Source organism: Phytophthora infestans, genomic scaffold, assembly GCF_000142945.1.
Source record: "Phytophthora infestans T30-4 supercont1.23 genomic scaffold, whole genome shotgun sequence".
Taxonomy (NCBI): Eukaryota; Oomycota; class Peronosporomycetes; order Peronosporales; family Peronosporaceae; genus Phytophthora; species Phytophthora infestans.
In genome coordinates, this window is record NW_003303736.1 from 1335233 (window position 1) to 1353558 (window position 18326).

An 18326-nucleotide genomic window follows, 5' to 3' on the forward strand; every position below is an offset into this window, starting at 1 on the left:
CCGGGCATGTCCAAGTCGAAGTAATTCGAGCTGGGGCGGTAGGGGTCCGACTGATCCGACTCGGAATGGTCCGACGCGGAATGGCAGACGTCAGAAATGTCGGAGTCGGAGCGGTCCGAGTCAGGATGGTAGGCATCAGAGTGGTACGAGTTGGAAAGTGTTTCTTCGGAGAACGAGGTTTGTGACATGATGTCGGAGACGAAAGTTGGAGGTGAAGGAGGGGGGCATCTTAGGCCGAAGACATAATTAAAAGTGATAGCCACGTAGTGGCCCGAAAACACACCTTTCTTACGATGAAGTAAGGGTCTTGGCATACCGACTTCCCATTACTAAGTTATGAGTTGTGCTGTTTTGGTGGGTGTAAACGCCTTTATCATCCCAAAACCAAAATTTATTTGGTACAAATACTTAAAGTAAAATCTATTGTAAATTTGGCTTAAAAAACAAATCTACTTGCTTAACCCCCCCCCCAAAGCGACGGCCTGTATTATACACGTTTTGTAGGGAGGGCTTATCCTGTATAATACACGATAAATGGTGCATGAATGATCTGCTAGTTTTTCACCTTATTTTTGTATACGGTCATACAAACGCTAAGCCAAAGAGGGGTAGGTATGTGAAGCCTGATCCCCATCCTTCCTGGTGCGGTGTGCGCAGGCGGTGCATTGCACAATTTTTTATAAAATAAAAGTTTAAAGGAAACTCAGCGATATGTGGTTCACGCAAATAAATATAAGAAACTGCAGGATATTTCAACGCCACTCATTTTGGTGCTCATTTCAGAAAACGCCCGCTCCCAGTCAGATGTCGGGGTTTCGGGCCCGGTGGAAGGAACTACGGCAGGAAGGCTGGTCTTCTAAGCCTCCTACATGCCTCTCAAATGACCACACCTATCTGAAGCCAGTTAAAGCAAGACAGACGTGCGCGGGATAGACTTCTTTGTAGGGGAGAAGAAGCTGATGTCGTATTTGGATCGACTAGACCTTGGTCAGTTGTTTATTCTAATGATGTATTGAAAACCTGAGCCTAACCGTCGACGCGTGTATAGATGAGCTTGCGAGGTAAAAAGAAGATGAACGACAGACCGACGACGCCACCGACGCATCCTCAAGGCAAGACGATGAAGCCACTCCATCTGATGACGCTACTACACCTCCAACAGGTATATTTTACAACGCTTGACATTACACAGTACCTGTCTAACACTATCGTGTATTATGCAATTAGTACAGTGCGTGAAGAGCCACTCTCAGCCACCCCAGTACGACAGCAGACGCACCCCAGCTCTCCAATGCAATCTCACTCCAGTGCACCGCTAATTGCTACTTCGCCGCATGAAGCTGACGACGATATCGATGCTTTATTTTCGTCAAGTCCAGACACACCCGGTACGTTTACTGTGCCATCCATACAATTCGAAGGTGTTGTAGCTAACTCTTTTCAACGTTGTATTTTTTACAGCTGTGCCAACCACTTCAAGGCGCAATCTGTACGAACTGTTTGAGTCTTCTGATGAGTCAAATGACTCTAATAACTCTCCGCAAAGCCCCACAAATGTGCAACAGTCCGCAGACGGCGATCGCGTGGACGCGGCATCGAACGCTGAATTTTCCTGCTCGTCTTTATCTGGTAGGTTCAAACGTGTATGTACACGATATACAATTCCTATGTATACATGCAAAAATGAAAGTAGTAACGACTACTTTATGGAGAACCTGGACGCACGAGTGGAGGGTCTACACGCCAAGCAGCTAGATCGGAAGCTGAAAAGGCCTGATTTTCAAGTCTCACCTCCGTATATCATAAAGGCTTAGCTGCTGAACACGAAGGGCATTTCAGGACGAGAAATTGCAATTTTTCTTGAATTACTTATTACTCTACAGTTTGGGCACAATAATGACGAACAGGAAGGGGCTGTGCAAAGCAATTCTCCCAAAGAAGACTAAGGACGGCAGGAAGGAATCAAAGAAGCGACCAGCACACATCGTCAAAGGAACGTATGCCGTAGCCACTCTCCAGAAGGTGCCATCGATCAAGGCCGTCCGTTGGTAAGATAATCAAGCGGTGTATCTGCTTGCTGCTGGAGGAGGTGCAGTACCAGACCGTATCGTGCGTAGGAATCCAGTTGCTGGAGAACAGACAGAGTTGATGTGTCCACGGATTGCGAAAGACTATCAGACTTTCATGGGCGGAGTCGACGTTCACGACCAGTTGCGTCTACAACGGCAAGTATTCATATTCTGTATATACACATTTAAGTCATCGCTTTAACATGTATTGTACGTATTATTAGGTATTCACTGCAATTGGCTCGGCGCTACAAGAAGTACTACAAGTCTCTCTTTCTGGGACTGATAGACATGGCTATCATCAATGCTTTCATCGTGCACAATTACCATCGCGCGGCAACCCGGAAGCCAAGGGTTTCCCACGTGACTTTTCTGAAGCCGCTTCATCTACAGCTCTGTCAGTTGCTACCGGAAGATTGGGTGCAGCTTCTTCGCCACCGCGGGCATCACGCGACGCCAACCCGGGCACGACAAGCTCGAGCGGCGCACATGCCTGTACAGTCCGACGAGTGGCGCAAAGGAAACTCCGATAAGACGAGAAAGCGTAGGCAGCGTGCGTGCAAGGTTTGTTCGGTACTAAAAGGCGCTGCCACGTCTCGAGGAGGGGAAACGACATTCTTCTGCGCTGAATGTAAGCTGAAAACTACATCAAGACACGAGTTAGCCGCACGTGTATTCCTCTGCAACAAGATGAAGCATTGCAGCAAAGGCGAACCTACTTCGTGCTGGGATATATGGCATAAACACTGGAAAAATGGGACTATGATCCCTCAATCAGGACGCAAGCGCAAAATTCGAGCCTGGAAGCTCGCACGCGCTGCAAGTGACGGTGGCTCTGATGCCAGCGACTCGGAGTCGCAGTCTAGAGCTGAAATCGGAAGTGTTTCCTCTCAGGGTCGTTCGGGATGGCGGCCACACACCAACGATGACGGCAGCTAGTGAGATCGTCGTCAGAGCACATGTTCCGGCTTCAAAAATAACTTGATTTGAATATATGTTTTTTGTGCAGATCACCATGTGGAATCCTTCTCTAAATATCGACAAAAATATGACCCGTCACTCCCCGCTAGATGTGTTTTTGTACAAATGTGGGGTTGTCTTTGTTCACTCAGGACACGATATCAGCGCTATCGCGTACAGTGCAGACATGTTAGTATACCTGATACACGATATCGAGAAATGAAGCCCCTAGGGGTGGGGCGCTGTACCGACTCTGTTAAATACACGATAAAATATAGCTGGATCTTACTATTGTATCCCACTATCCATAACGTGTATGGGGTTTCGGTAAATAGGCGCAACGAAATCCGCTCGCTTTGGGGGGGTTAAGATTAAATTAAATCAGAACATAGTAGCGAATTTTACCGGATGTGGCCATGGTCATTGATAGGATAAAAATTAGAAATCAATGCCTAATTGTTTTATCCGTCCAATTTGATCATTTCTGACCGTCAGAGGAGTTGACATAAAAACGAGTTGCAGGAGCTGACCTGCGCAGAGTTTGACCCGGGATATCGCAGAAGTGGTAGTGGATCTTATCGCTTAAAACAAAAATGTATCAGCAACACAAATTTTAATGCAAAAAGCAGGTAGTGGAAAATATCGACTTTGGATACTGCATTCGCAGCAGGCAAAAGGAAATTTTGCAGTTTGCAACAAACGATGCTGCCAAGAAATTTGAACAGAAGGTCTTTCATACTTGCGAACTCTGCGGATTTTCTTGACCAATTTCATCAATTTTTTGACCAATTTCATCAATTTTTTGACAAAGTTCTTTGCATTTAAGGAGAGGACCAACACTACGATTTGTACTTTTTTTAGCCGTTTCTTCATTTATTTTGAGAGGTAGGATGATTGCTGCCATTTTATCTGTGTCAAGACGAAATTTCGAGTACTAAGTAGCTGTAGAAATTGCTACTTTCCTTGATAAAGTAGGGACCATAACTATGGATCAAAAATGTGTTGCTGGTCCAATTCGTCACATTTCGACTTTCGTTCGTCGTGAGCGCTTCTATCGCGTCGTCATTTCTCTAACCAGTGAACTATGAAGCCTCAACTGTTTATTTCTTTTTCGGAGGTCCAAACAGCCCTCCGTCGCCGTCCCAATCCGAATCCGAGTCTGAATCCGACGACTCAGCAGCGCGCATTCGTGCAGCAGCACTAGGGATCGGTGGATGTACAACAGCTGCTGTCCCCGTTGGCTGTCCAAAAAGTGAGTCGGACGACGCCGCAGTTTGTGTGGGTGCAGGACTGCTCTGTACGACTGGAGTTGGAGTTACCACTGGTTTTACAGGAGCCGGCTTGGCTGTTGCAGCACCAAAGAGACCGCCGTCATCGTCACTCCAGTCATCGCTGTCGTCCTCGGACGAAATCTGTCGATTAATCAACGGCCTGGTCGGTGGCACAGCCGTGGTCGTCGCTGCTATTGGCGCTGGCGTTGGAGCCGGTGACAGCATCGGTGCAGCTCGTACAGGTGGAGCGCCAAACAGCCCACCATCGTCCGAGTCGCTCGAGTCGCTTTGCGCGCGAGATTGCCTTGTCTGTGGCGGGACAGTAATTGGTACAGCAGCTACCGGTGTGGGCTTAGCCGGCTGCGCGACTCCGAAGAGGCCTCCGTCGTCACTGTCACTGTCACTGTCACTGACGTCGTGTGTGACGAGAGGTGGCGGTCTCACTGCAGATGGCGTAGCAACTGGAGCACTAGTAGCTGGTTTACGAGTACCAAACAGACCGCCGTCGTCACTGTCGCTGTCGTCACTATCTCCACCGAATAGTCCACTTTGTGAACGCTGTACTGGCTGAGACTGAGGCGCTGGGACTGGCGCAGTAAGAGCTTTAGACGTGGCACCAAACAACCCACCGTCTTCGTCGTCACTACTGCTATCAGAATCCATAGGACGTCGTGCTGGGATGACAGTGACAGCCGGTGTAGCTCGTGTAGCTGGTGTAGCTCCAAAGAGTCCGTCGTCGTCACTACTGTCATCCGAGTCGAGACGTCGAGGTTGTGAGGGCAATACCGACACAGCAGCAGGTTTCTTGGTCTCCTTAGCACTCGACGGTCGTCCAAACAATACGCTGGTCGTGGACTCCGCTTCACTGTCACTAGAGAGGAAGCTCTTCTTCGGTTCCCTACTACTCGACTCTCTTGCCGTGTCAGCCATGGGCAACCGGAATCCTTGTGGCGGTGGAGCAGTCTCCCTCCCACTAACAAATAACTCTTCCTCTTCATCTGACGAGCCGAACGAGTCCGAACGTCGAGAACTTAGTCGCTTACTGCTGTTTCGACGCTTCGGAGTGCTCGTAGTGGCTGCAAACAGCTCTTCACTAGTGGAAGATTGCTCGGTAAACAGCGACGGACGCTGCCTGGAAGTTTCCTGTGCATCAGTAGCAAAGACACGAGGTTTGGCAGTCGGCGTAGAGCCGAACAGCCCAGCGTCGCTCTCTTCGTCCGAGCTGTCTAAAAACTGGTCTTTTCTAGCTAAAGTGGGGGCGGCAAACGGCGGAGGAGCTTCGCGACGACTTACTGCGCTTGGTTTGCGCTGTGGCGTCTTGCTCTCCTCGTCACTATCCGTCCAGTCGCTGTCGCTCTCGTCGTCAAAGACCGGACGATGACGTGAAGCTGGTGGAGCGGACTCTGGCACTGAAGGACGACCGAATAGGCCACTCGTGGAGCTCTCGTCCGAGTCTACACGTCGTCGAGACGTCTCCACAGCGGGAGGACGACCGAATAGCCCGCTAGTATCGCTCTCATCCGAGTCTGCACGTCGTCTCGGCGGTGGGGCAGCCACGGAGGAACCGTCAGAGTCCTCTGAGTGTCGAGAAGACCGCCTTTTGGATGTTTCTAATTCTGATTCTTCGCAATCTGAGTCTGAGTCTGAGCTGCTATAGGACGACGCATAACTCGAGTCGCTGTCGCTGTCGGAAGAATCGTCGGGGGCGGCGCCCAAGCCGAGCGTCTCGTCCTCTAGGAACTCTCTTGTGCCAATGATAAAGGGCAGCGGACGCTCGTTGTAGATGTCCAGCACCGTGTCGAACTGCGACGACGTCTCGCTCGTGTCGTCCTCGTCGTCCATCATGACGAACAGCTTCATGGCTTCCATGCCCATGTCCAGAGCGGACCTGTACTTGTTGACAATGGACTCGGCCGCGGCCTTTGGGCCTGTCTCTTTGCTTTCTGCCGTGACAGAGCTCTCCGCTGGCTGCTCCTCCTTCTCCTTGTCTGGTTCCTGCTTGTCTACAGCGGTTTGACCGCCTTCAGCGCCGAAAAAATCCTCTTGCTCTTCGTCGTACACGCGGTTCTCGATAAACTGGTTGTTGGACAGCATGAGGAACTGGTTGAACGTGTTTTTCAGACGCACATGGGCCGAGTCCGCCTCGGCTGCGATGTCTCTCACGCTGTCCTCCAGGTCCTTTGTACGAGCGAACAGGTCGGCCGAGTATCGTTTCAGATACGCATGCAGGTCGTGGTCTGAGTGCAGCGTCCAGTTGGCCACTTCGTGTGCCAGATCGGCCAAAGTTTTCGTCTCTGGTGCCTTAGGAACGGCGGCGTCATCCTCGGGTTCTTCGGGAGGCGGCACCGGCTGAGAATCGGCTAGTTCGTCGTCTAGAGGAGGAGGAGGCGGTGGGATCACTGCCAGCGCGCTCTCGAACGTCGGCGCGGCCTCAAGAGCCAGCATCTCGGCCATTTTTGCTGCTCTGATTACTCCGCTGATAGTGAACACAAGTTGGGCAATTGAAGAGGGGGACTGTGTGGTACACACTAAAGAAAAGTTTTGTAAAAAAATTGTAAAAAAATTGTGAATGAAATTATGCAGCCCTTGACGTTCACATACAAACTACATGTACTTCGACTTGATCCTTAAAACAACGGGACCATGTGCTTGAGCATCGACGAGTTGGCCGCTTTGTGAGTTCCAGGAGGACACAACATCTCGTCTTGGGCGTCCATCCACTCGTAGCAGCCGTCAACCTCGACCTCAATTCGCAGTCGACCATCCACTTCACACGCTTCAAGAGCAGTGACGACCGCATTGCGCCACTCGGGGTATCTCTTATACGCCACTTGTCGCCCCACCATCACAGCGTCGCCCACCTGGAGCGCACGCCAGTTCCGCACCTTCGTGTGCAGCGGCGCGATCCTCGTCGACGTGCGCTCAATCCACTCATCCCACTTAGACGTCCAGCCGCGATAGTGCAGCTTCACAAGCGTCGAGCTCAAAGCCACCACCCGAGATTCATACCTAAGTCAACAACAGGTTTACTTGTCATAAAAAACTAATAAAAACAACTACCACGAGCGTACCAGACGTTGTCTGTATCACGAGCGTCAATTAATTGGTCGATCTGAACCTCATAGCGCCACGCATCTTCCTCGCTAATACTCAAGTCCACATCTCCACTTAATCTCTCCGTCGTTGTTGCGATAACCTTACCCACTGTAGGTGAAGTGATGTCTTGCTCAGCGGTATTACGCTCGTCACTCACGTTAGAAATAGGCTTCTCGCTCTCCATACCAGTGGCGTCCGTTGCGCTATTGCACTCCACTTTCCCAGCTGAGCAGCCATCGTCACTATCCACGACACTCCACTCGTCACTGTCTGCATCGGTCTCTGCTACCTGCATGGCTCGTGTAGCTGCACGGAGCGACTCGATATCATCCAAAGGTTTTTCTTTACAGCAAGGCGAGGGTGGCAGTTCCTCTGGTCGCTCAAAGTAGTTCATCATCAAGGAATGAGGCACCGAGAACCCTGTGGAGTCTCGTTGCGCTGTGCCATTCAATGCCTTGTGCGTTCCCCTTTGACAAAGAAGTTCATCCTGAGCGTCCATCCACTTCTTCTTCCCGTCCACATCCACCTCAATCTGAAGAGAACCGTCCTCAATAGCACACGCTGTTACACGTGCAGCTCGCCACTCTGGGTACCGTTTGCCAGGCACCTCAGTACCGACTAGGATTTCATCTCCCAGCTGGAATTCTCGCCAATTGGGAGCCTTGGAATGCAGCGGAGCTAGACGCTCGGACGTGCGACGTAGCCACTCGTCCCACTTGCAAGTCCAGCCGCGATAGTGGACTTTCACGTACACTGCGCCCGTATCCACAATGCGAGACTCGTACCAGCGTTTATCCGTGTCTAAAGCATCAACCAACTGACCGATCTGCAGCTCGAAACGCCAGGAATTCTCCTGGATCTCACTGTAGAATCTGCCACGACGCCAATCCACGGGCTCTCCCTTCTGGATAGTATTAAACGTGCTCTCTACTAGCAACTGGCGACATTGGTTCCCACTGGGAAAGTCAAACTGAGACGTTAGCTGCAGTTCCGAGTGCTCGAACGCGCTATTATTCTCTGCGCTGCATAGTGGAGACCACTGCGTATCGTCATCGGAGCGTTCGCACACTTGTAAGATCTCATTGATGTTTTCTTTTGTCACTTGAGGGAACACCCCACGTAGCTGCGGCTGGGTGAGGATCAGATCCTGCATCAGCTTCAGTAGCTCCCAAGTTGAGCAGCTCTTGTCTGCAGCTACCAGCAGCGGCTTCTGCTGCGCATCGACAAGCTCGATGGGTTTCTCCAGTCCGTCATGCCACACGAGCAGCTTCAGTAGCTCCTTCGTCGGATTTAAATCTGATTCTTTTACTTTGGTATCAGATACTGTTTTCTCAGAGTTTGTGGTGTCAGGAATCTGATTCTGAGTCTGTGACGCTTCAAGACTACGCTGTTTCCCTAGCGCTTTCGGGCTGTTGCTCTCTGGCTGGTCGTCGATGTCTGTGGCGGAGTCGCGACTGCTGTCGCTACGTACGACGAGCCAGTCGTCGACATTGCAGCTCGAAGGATCAACGGGTTTCTTGGTCATGCTCAAGTTGCGTGATTTTCGAGGCTGGACTTGGCAAAGAACGTCAACTTCGTGTTCGTGACATGAAATAGTGTTTTAAAACGTAAAAGTCAACTTCAACAAAGCTTCGTCGCGCTAAATTAAGCAGATAATATGGGTTCACTTTAGAAATACATGTACAAGCTTTCGAACTATTAATATTTTTCTCTGCTCGTTTTGATAACTGTATGACGAAGAAGTTGTTGTTGACGCTAAGCAATATCGCTGTCATTAACTGTGAATACCAATCATACAGCAATCGAAAGATTCAATCCCACACCAAGACCTTGGACATCTTTGCAACGGTGTTGACTGCTGGAGGTCGCACTTGACTGACTGTGAAGTACAGAAGGAACTTCGGTTACTTTCCAATGGTATTTACTCAATGAACAATGTTCATGCCAAAAAAACATCTCCCTCCATAAATCCTACAAATTTCTGCAACAACGCTTCGTTCCAAGACTGGGAGATCTGCCATGTAGGGCTGATCTGCTAGAGTCCAGTCTGGACTGCTGGTTATGTCCGCAAGTGGCTTCAATTGCATGCGACTGGCATAAAAAGACCTGGTCTCATTTCGTTTGACGTGTATCGCTTTGCGTGTTCCAATTGGTCGCCGCTCGATGTGCAAATTATTTATGTAAGCTTACACCAAATCTCTCGCGACGTGTTTTGCCGGCCAATTGTCGTTGTCCAGCGACCGAAGAAGCCACTGGAAATGATGCCGCAGCAAGTGACTGCGGTCGACTCGGATCCGAACCGTCTGGTGTCCAGCGAGGAAGAGATGCTGCGTCTGGCTCCGCAGCCGCACGAGCGCGTAGTCTACTGGGGCTCTGGCAGTCCGCAGGGTTAGTGAGCCCCATCCAATGCTTCATTATACGCTGTTAACCTGATATCATTGGCTTTATCTGCACAGCCTGGCGCATTCTGATTGCTTTGGAGGAGAAGAAACTGCCGTACCGTAGCGTATGTGTAAGCTTCTCTAGTGGCGTTCTCAAGACGCCCTTCTTCCGAGCGCTCAACCCTCGCATGCGGATCCCGGTACTCGTAGAGCCCATGGAACTCCCGCCACGTGAAGACACACAACCCGATACGACATTGGACCCCAAAAGTAAAGTTGCCGAAGCTGCCATGGGGATATCTCGTCTCATGACGCACAGCACGTCACAATACCGCACCGTCGTGTACGAATCCAGTGCGATCCTCGAGTATCTAGAAAAGAAATACCCTGAGGTGCCGTGTATGCCTGCATCGCCAGCTCTGTATGCAGTGGCGCAGTCCAGACTACACGAAGCGAACGAGATCTTGTCCGTCGTGGGCGATTTGGTCGTGTATCTGCGTCGATTCCCGCACGAGAAGCGCAATCCAGCCATCGTCAATGCCAAATGGGCCTCGGTAGAGACGGAACTGAGTCTATGGGAGTCGTATCTCGGTGGCCACCAGTTCCTCGTGGACTCGGAAGTACCGTATCTGTGCGACTTTACACTCTTCACCAATGTCGCCTACGCTGTGCGGTGTGGCTTGCAGCTTGACGGACTGTACCCACGCTTGGCAATGTTCTACGTGCGTCTGTGTGCACGTGCGTCGATCGAGACGACGTGGCCGCCTCATTGGCGAACAACCTTTAACTTGAAAGTGCTCACCAAGACATGTTGTTACTGTGGCGGCAGAGCCGACCAACCCTGTGTGTGCAAACAACGGCCTGTGGCGCCCAAGAGGATGGTGCCACCTCCTGCGGTGCACACGACCCAACAACCTTCGTGATACTATGGCGTTATCCAAAAAAGATGTCGCAGAAATACAAAGCAGCCTTCACTGTAGCTTCTGTTACGTGTTACCGTAGTTATACTAGCTCGATTCGTTAACTTTCCCCCCTGTCTGTTTTGTAGTTTTTGGACTTTTACAAAAGTCCAATCTTGCGTAGGAAGAGCTGGGCACGACGTAGCGTCAGTTCTCTCTCCTTTTCCGTGTTCACGACTGTGCATTCAGTCATCGTATCACGTTCAGGATAACTCCACGTTCGCTCCATGTACTCATAAACTTCCCACGTGGCGTCTGACATGTCGTTCTTTCGAGCCAGCATTCGACCTTTGATGATCTCCCGGTCACATTCGCACATGATAAATGCAAACAGAGCACCTTCAGTGCGAGCAGTGGTAATAAATCTCTGGCGTTGAACTGGGTCTCGAAAAGTTGCGTCGACTACAACACGCTCTCCTTTACGTAAATGCTTAACACACTGCTGCAATACTTCATCATAAGTGCGACGTGTCATCTCCGGAGAATACAACCCTTCTTCAAGGCTGTCATCGCCTTCAGCTGTGCAGTTTTTCTCTTTGTGTGCCTCTTGGTCGGCTAGTTCATTACGAATTGCATCTGAGCGTAGCCATACTAGACTACTGTCACTTTCTGCTAGCATTTTGGATAAATTCGACTTGCCACTTGCTGGCAGGCCCCCAACAAGGACCAGACATGGTCGTTGTGCAGGAGGACTCAACAGTTCGAGAGCTACTAGCCAGTAGCAACGTGCATGTTGAGTTTCCTCTGCACGGCGTCTATTTGACAGAGTGGGGTCCATGACTCGGAAACCGCACACTTTAGCACGTACCACGGCACGGTACGCAGCGTAAAATGCAAATAGATCGTTGTTTTCAGGCGCGTTTTGCACTGCCTTGAGGAGGTACTGTTGCTGTAGAGAATGCGCGAGGTCAGGTCGACCTTTACGCCAAATGTCCATAGCCAGGAAAGCTACATCCGAGAGTGGATCTCCGAACCGGAACTGCTCATTGAACTCGATACAGTCCAGAACCGCAAACTTTCCGTGCTTGGATAAGCGAGGTATTTTGTAAACATGTTCGAGTCGTAGATCGCCATGAGTATCACAAATATAGCCATTCTCCACTCGTGACTCGAATGTAGGTCGGAGTTTCTTCAACCACGCGTATGATAACTCCCTCACTCGACGATACACCGGTTCACTTACTGTCACTCCGGTGTGTGAAGCCGTTTGGTCAAAGTTCTCGTCGATATTGTGACGGATGACTGGCTCTTTCCCAAATTGATCGATCTTTGGTCCACGACGTGCATTAGCGTGAAATTCGACGAGTTTTTCAGCTACTTGATCCAGTATATCCTCGGTCAGATCCCCGTGATCCATGCGATGCAGCAGCGTACAGTCGTCTGGTAGACGAACCATGTGTACCGCCCACTCGACGATCTCTCCATACTGATCATTCAGCCACCAGTCCAAGTCGTTGCTCTTATCTGGCGTCCAGAAGTCATTACATCGCACAGAAATCTCTCGAGTGTCTCTCTTCATGGAGACAGGCACAACGCCCATGTACACGTCGGGTGCCAGTCTTTTATTCAGCTGTACCTCTGCAAAACACGCCTGGAAGCGCTTGTAGAGCGTTGAAAAGTCTGCGAAACCAAAATCTACTTGCTTTTTTACTTTATACACGCGTTCAGGCAGCATAAAAACCATCGAAATGTGCGTGTGCACCACGTGAAGTTGGTCGACATCGTCCAAACCGTTAGGAAAAGCCACTCGCTCGGCGTCGGTGTTTAAGAACACATACGTTCTTGGATCCTTCAGAGCTCGCTCCAGCTCGTTTTGTGAGACCTCTAGTCGTGGTGCTTGCTTGTGCTTCGGACGTCGTGGCTCCATCTTCGGTCGAAATTCGGCAACTGATCACTTGACTTCACTTCAACATGTTTAGTGACCCCTCATTATAATGCCAGTACAAAATTTAGTGTACATAACTTCAACATTTACGTCACTTTCTTATCGCCCAGCTGATTGACAGCTTTTGATGACAAATTGGTCTAAGTAAATACCTAAGTAAACGTCAATTCAGAAATTCCTCCAGCCAGTTGACCTGCTCCTCGATCATGCTTGCGTCTGTGGAACTTGTCTCGCGTTGGTACTCGCTTGACGAGAGAGTTGGGGTGATTATAATGGAGTTTATCAAATTTTCTCCATCTCTCTCGCTAGATATCGCATGCACATTCGACTCGACGGTCTTTCTGGATGTGATCTGGGCACGCAGCAACCCTCCGCTTGCGCTAGTCGACAACGTATCGTGGTCTATCAACAATCATCTCCGCTCCGATCCATGCTACTACCACTATCAGCTCTCAAAATCACTGCAAGTTGCTGCTGCTCGAGGTAACCTCGCCGTGGTAAAGTGGTTGTGCTGTCATTTCAGCGGTTGCACAGCACCTCCAAGTGTGGTTAACATCGCCGCGAAGAACGGGCACCTCCAAATACTGCAGCTCTTGCTTTCATCTTGCAAGTCCAGCCGTTTGCAAACGTCAAATGGCATGGATGAACTGTGTCAAGAAATGTCACTTTGCACGTGTAGTACTACATGTACACGTTTTGCGCATTCAAATCGAGTACACTGGGGGAATGAAGTGATGGAGAATGCAGCAGAAAATGGTCATGGGGAAATAGTTCGATGGCTGCTCAATAAGAAGATCCATGAAATTTAACGGCAATCAGCGAGTGCGAATCATCGAGCACTTTCTACGAATTGGAGACTTCGAGTTGGTGGATTTGTTGTTGCCCTCAGACGGTAGCACTTGCGAGCTGGACTACGACCGCCTGTGTCCAGGGCCTGACTTAATTGAGTGGATGCTGGCGAGCGGGTAAATACATCGTGATGGGTACATCGCCGCTGCAGCGATACGAGATCTATCTCGTTTTGGTCACCTTGAGCTAATGCAGCGGTGTCTACTGCTTCATTTTCCACCTGTGTCAGACATGGATGTGTGGATAGATGCTTGGTGTGACGCGTTAACAAATGCATGCAAACGTGGTGATATTCAAATGGCCCAATGGTTAGTCAACACCAAATAGGGCATGAAGCTCTACAACGCTATCAACCATCGGACAATGATCCGTTTGTGCGGCAGCGGAATTAGACCAGGTTGATATACTGCAGTATCTTTACGATCGGGGTCTTGGGAAGCGAGTCAGCGAGGCTTTGGTGAACGCAGTTCGAGGGAAATGTGTGAGCTCAGTGAAATGGTTGCTCGAACATTCGTCATTTCCCCACCCAGTCGCATGGAAGGCGCTAGTGCTTCAAGCTGCGCGAAATGGACAAAACGAAACACTCGAATTATTTCGAACCTCGTCTGTTTCGGAATTTTGCCAGAAGAATCGGAAAAGGGGTCTGGACGAGTATGACTGGTGGTCGTGCTCGTGCGTCTTAAGCGAAGCAGCTTCCTCGAATGGACATGTAAGCACCTTAAAATGGCTCTTTAAGAACTACCCACCGGACTCATTGCACTACACAATTGTGGTGGCAGCGAGAGGTGGACACCTGAATGTCCTGCAATGGCTAAGGGATACAGCGCGTGCACCTTCACTTTACGGAGCCAGCGGTGTTGAAAGTCGTGATTATTCAGAGACCGTGCAACGGCTTGCCGCCTGTTTTCGAGATGCTAATGAATTGGCGGTTGCAAAAGAAGAGGCAGTAAAACATGGTTACTTGGAGGTGGTGAAGTGGTTTCATCGAAACTGCGTGACTTATGGTACCACGTATTCAGTCAAGCTTTCTATCATATATGGGCATCTTCGTACGACAAGTTGGCTCTACCCGCGCACACCAAGTGCAACTGTGAAGGAATCTGATCTGTTTCAAGGTTTGCCGCCGACGTTTGAAATGCTCTTGTTTCTGTATGCACACTATCCGACTTTGTTCACTTTTACGCTGATCAAAAGAGCTCAAAAACTACTCAAACCCCAATCGGAGATGAGCGAAAATCACCACGTGCTTTGTTGGCTGGAGAATAAGATGCAGGAGATAATGTAGCCGTTCAATTTTTATTAAATGTAATCAGAGATTGGTATTAACCCTTTCGTGTAATCGCCTATACGGGGATAATGCTCTATTTCCTCGCATAGGTCGCGGGTGCATCATCATACATTTATTGAGTAAAAGCTAACGGATTAACTTCAGCTCATGTGGAGTTGAAGACCCGGGGAGTGGTAATGGGTGCTTGAGCTGCTAGAGGAAACTTGAGAACTGAGGTTGCTGTATATGCCGGACTCGTCCATCGCTCTTTGGCACTACAATGAGTGGACTCTACCGCGCCGGAACACCTGCTGAACCAGGAGTACTAGCGAGGTTCGGGCTTCTGCTGCTGACTCCTTTTCCCGAGGAAACTACTATTCTTGCTAGTCAAGAAATTCAATTATCTCGCATTCGCAGTCGTGGGGGCATCATCATACATTTATTCAGTAAGAGCTAACGGATTAGCTTCAACTCATGTGGAGTTGAAGACCCTAAATTAGGAGGATCCGGAAGCTCTACTGAAGTCGGTGCATGTGTCTTGAGCCACTGGCGATCCTGGCCGACAACACTTGGACTGACTCCTTGCATAGTCTTGTGTACTGCTTAAATGTGTCGGATGCCCAGCGTCCGTGGAATTGGATGGTGAGTGTGTCAACTCCGGCCCGGTACGCGTGAGTTGCGCCGCCTGCTCTGAGCGAGTGAGGACTAAATATCCTCGGATTGTTGCCGAGCCTAGTTGCTGCTTGTCTAATGGCTCTTAATATCGCTGATGAAGATACACACTCTGGGAATCCGTTTCCGTTGATAAACACCGCGGCTGGGATTTTCGGTAAAAGACCGCGTCTCGCCCTGAGGATGCAAAGTGCGCCAAATACTGGGCATAAAGAGCGATGACCCAAGCGGTTCAGCATTCGGAGTGTCGGCACGCCGCGCTGGTTAGTCTTGGAGCCTCGAAGGCGAATGTGCGCTGTTGAGGCCTCGTGTGCTCGCGTGGTGGCGACACCTTGATGATTTAGCACGACGATGTCCTCGGCGTTGAGGGCAAACCACGAAAATCTTGTCCCGTTAGAAGCGATTTCCGAGCGCCGTAATTGGAAGAAGAAAGACAAACATAAAACCCCATATAGCGCTTGATCGGAAGGGTTGGACAAGTCGAGAGCATCGAAGCAGCTCTCCAGCATTTGGAGAGATACGGGGACTTTGTGCGTAGCTGGCTGTTCGAGACGATTGGTGCCCTTCCAAAGCATGCGAGTTTGTGTGTTGTCGCTCGGGAACGCCATGTTGGCGGCCAGGAAGAAATGTCGTATACCGTGTAGTGTAGATGCAATAGTTGAGCCATGCACGGGTCGGCCAGAGCCGTAGCCGACCCGTAGACCATGAATTGCGAAATCGGTGATGAACTGAACTTGGTCGCCCAATGTGTAGCTGCGCAGCGTAGGGTCCACCCCGTTGCGAGTTGCCCAGGCATACCACGCGCTTAGCGCGCTGCGGTATTTGCCGTAGGTTGATGCCGCGACAGAGTGGGCTCTGAGATTGAACGCCAAATCGCTTCCAGACCCGACACGTCTGTTGTCTGAGTAGCCTGCGTCCAGTCCAATGTTAGTTTAGCAAATAGAGATGCATGTTGAGCGCTAGATGTCACGCGAGAGCCCGCGTCAGCAATCCGGTTGTCTACACCGGCCACGTGAATGGCAGAGAACCGGAGCCTGTATTCCGCTTTCCAGTAGCCGATTAGTCTAATGACGGTTTGCGCTCTGGGATTGCGGGACGACATTTGGTTCTGCCATGCCACCGCCGACGTGTTGTCGATGCGGAATTGGACATGCACAATGCCGCTGCTGCCCGAACGTTGTTGTCTCGACCAGACTGAACCCCATGTGTGCACTGCAAAGGCGCAGGATAGTAGTTCCATGTAATTAATATCGAAACCGACGGTGGAATCGAGTTTCGATGCGTCGATCATCTGACGCTCATCGCTGGATAATGTGTATTGGAGCACCATTTGTGCCGTTGAGACCAGAGCACAGAGGCCACTGTCGGAAGCGTCCATTTCCACAATGATGTCTGGTGGGGGCGCAGTGTGGAAGTATTGTAGGGGAACGCCGTTGAGTACCGGGGAACGTAAGATGTAGGACCACCAGCACAGGTCCTGGCGCATGTCCGCGCTAACAGGCGCCCAATCCCATATGCGAAGCTGATTTTCTTGGCGGCATAGGCGCTGTAAGAATGGACAAGCGGGGCGCTACGTGACGTAGACGACCGAGTAGTGAGCGATATTCGAACCGACTGAGGAACGGAGTGGTTGACGCCGCTGTCCCGCACGTTTTGGCTTTCTCTATCTTCTTCCGGGGCATGGCGACGTGACCGATCTCAGTGTCAATGATAAGACCGAGAGCCTTCTGTCGACTACTTCAAGGCGTGAATTTGTCTTCATTAATAGCCGCGTGACCGAGTACGGTGATCATCGCGTGACGAAGTGACTGTTCCGTGTCGCTGCAATTGTTGCCAATATCGGCTGCCACGTTGATGTGGTCTTCCAGCCCTTTGAAGTTAAACACGCCTGAAAGTTGATGCGGGGTGACGGAGTTCCCGTGTACATGAGCGATCGCTCCGCCGACAACTCCGTAGCTACCGGGTGAGCCTGACCATCCGAAGGCAGTGGACATATCGATAACTAACGCATTGTCTGGCTCTAGTCGGCCGCCAAAGCGATATGCACTCTCACTATGCGTGTATACGTTACCGAATGTGGACGCTACGTCACCAGCTTGCAGTTTGACCACTGTACCCGGGTGGTTCTGCTGCTGAGTGATGACCTCAGACACGATGGCGTCGCAGTGCTGATATGACGGTGGAAATATACGCGACGTGTCCGTTTGATCGTTCAGGGATTGTCCGTCCGGGTAGGATAGGTCGTGAATGACGCGCCCGTTAACGAGAGGGTCGTCGTCGCCTTTGTCCACCACTCCGAAAGGACTAACATGCACATCGGGCCATATTTCCAGGATGTCGAGGTCGACGACAATGCACCGCCAATTGTCCTGTTCCTTGCGTATATTCTTGACCAGGATGTGGTAGCGATCTGTGGCCGATTGGTGGTTTGGAGGATAGGAGCGCTGGCGCGTCCAGGGTCCGACGAGAGGTGTACGGACGCGGTATTGAGCGAAACCGAGCAGCGCTTCTAAGTGTTCGTATCCTCTGCAAGCATGACGTAGTGTCACAAGAATAATGTTCTTGTCGGGTCTATAGTCATCGACCGTTTGGACGCACAATAGCTCGACGAACTTTGGTAAACTGATGTGCGTGCGCCGAATGAAGTCTGAGAGCACCCGTTGGAGAGGCTTGTTCAGCACTGGCCCTCCGTCCTGGGAAGGAGATGGCGCTGCTGGCATCGATAGTCCAACTGTCTGTAGTGCCGCGCTAACATGTTGAAGATGAATACGCTCCCATAGATGTGTTCGTGTCTCCGCCTGTACCGCCAGGGCCTGAGTTGCCGCGATGCTCGGAGGTGGACGCTTCAGAGATTGATGTGCCGGAGCTCGGCAGGTACATGCTGCTGTAAGTTGGCGGCGTGCTCCCGTAATGTAGT

The 18326-nt window shown here is 50.6% G+C and overlaps 4 protein-coding genes across 4 annotated transcripts; 2 read left to right on the forward strand and 2 right to left on the reverse strand.

The window, feature by feature from the left end:
- Window positions 1-4129: 4129 nt before the first annotated feature.
- On the reverse strand, window positions 4130-8921 carry PITG_11405 (uncharacterized protein; the record flags this gene model as incomplete). The annotated part of the gene is made up of 3 exons (XM_002900947.1): window positions 4130-6828; window positions 7074-7309; window positions 7372-8921. The coding sequence occupies 3 exons, from the start codon at window positions 8919-8921 to the stop codon at window positions 4130-4132; spliced, it is 4485 nt and encodes a 1494-aa protein (XP_002900993.1).
- A 711-nt stretch (window positions 8922-9632) lies between these two features.
- PITG_11406 (uncharacterized protein) lies at window positions 9633-10700 on the forward strand (the record flags this gene model as incomplete). The annotated part of the gene is made up of 2 exons (XM_002900948.1): window positions 9633-9784; window positions 9853-10700. 2 exons carry the CDS (start codon window positions 9655-9657, stop codon window positions 10698-10700), a joined length of 978 nt encoding a protein of 325 aa, XP_002900994.1.
- A 136-nt stretch (window positions 10701-10836) lies between these two features.
- PITG_11407 (uncharacterized protein) lies at window positions 10837-12603 on the reverse strand (the record flags this gene model as incomplete). The annotated part of the gene is made up of 2 exons (XM_002900949.1): window positions 10837-11249; window positions 11304-12603. 2 exons carry the CDS (start codon window positions 12601-12603, stop codon window positions 10837-10839), a joined length of 1713 nt encoding a protein of 570 aa, XP_002900995.1.
- A 290-nt stretch (window positions 12604-12893) lies between these two features.
- PITG_11408 (uncharacterized protein) lies at window positions 12894-13267 on the forward strand (the record flags this gene model as incomplete). Its single annotated transcript, XM_002900950.1, has 2 exons — window positions 12894-13104; window positions 13212-13267. 2 exons carry the CDS (start codon window positions 12894-12896, stop codon window positions 13265-13267), a joined length of 267 nt encoding a protein of 88 aa, XP_002900996.1.
- Window positions 13268-18326: the final 5059 nt, after the last annotated feature.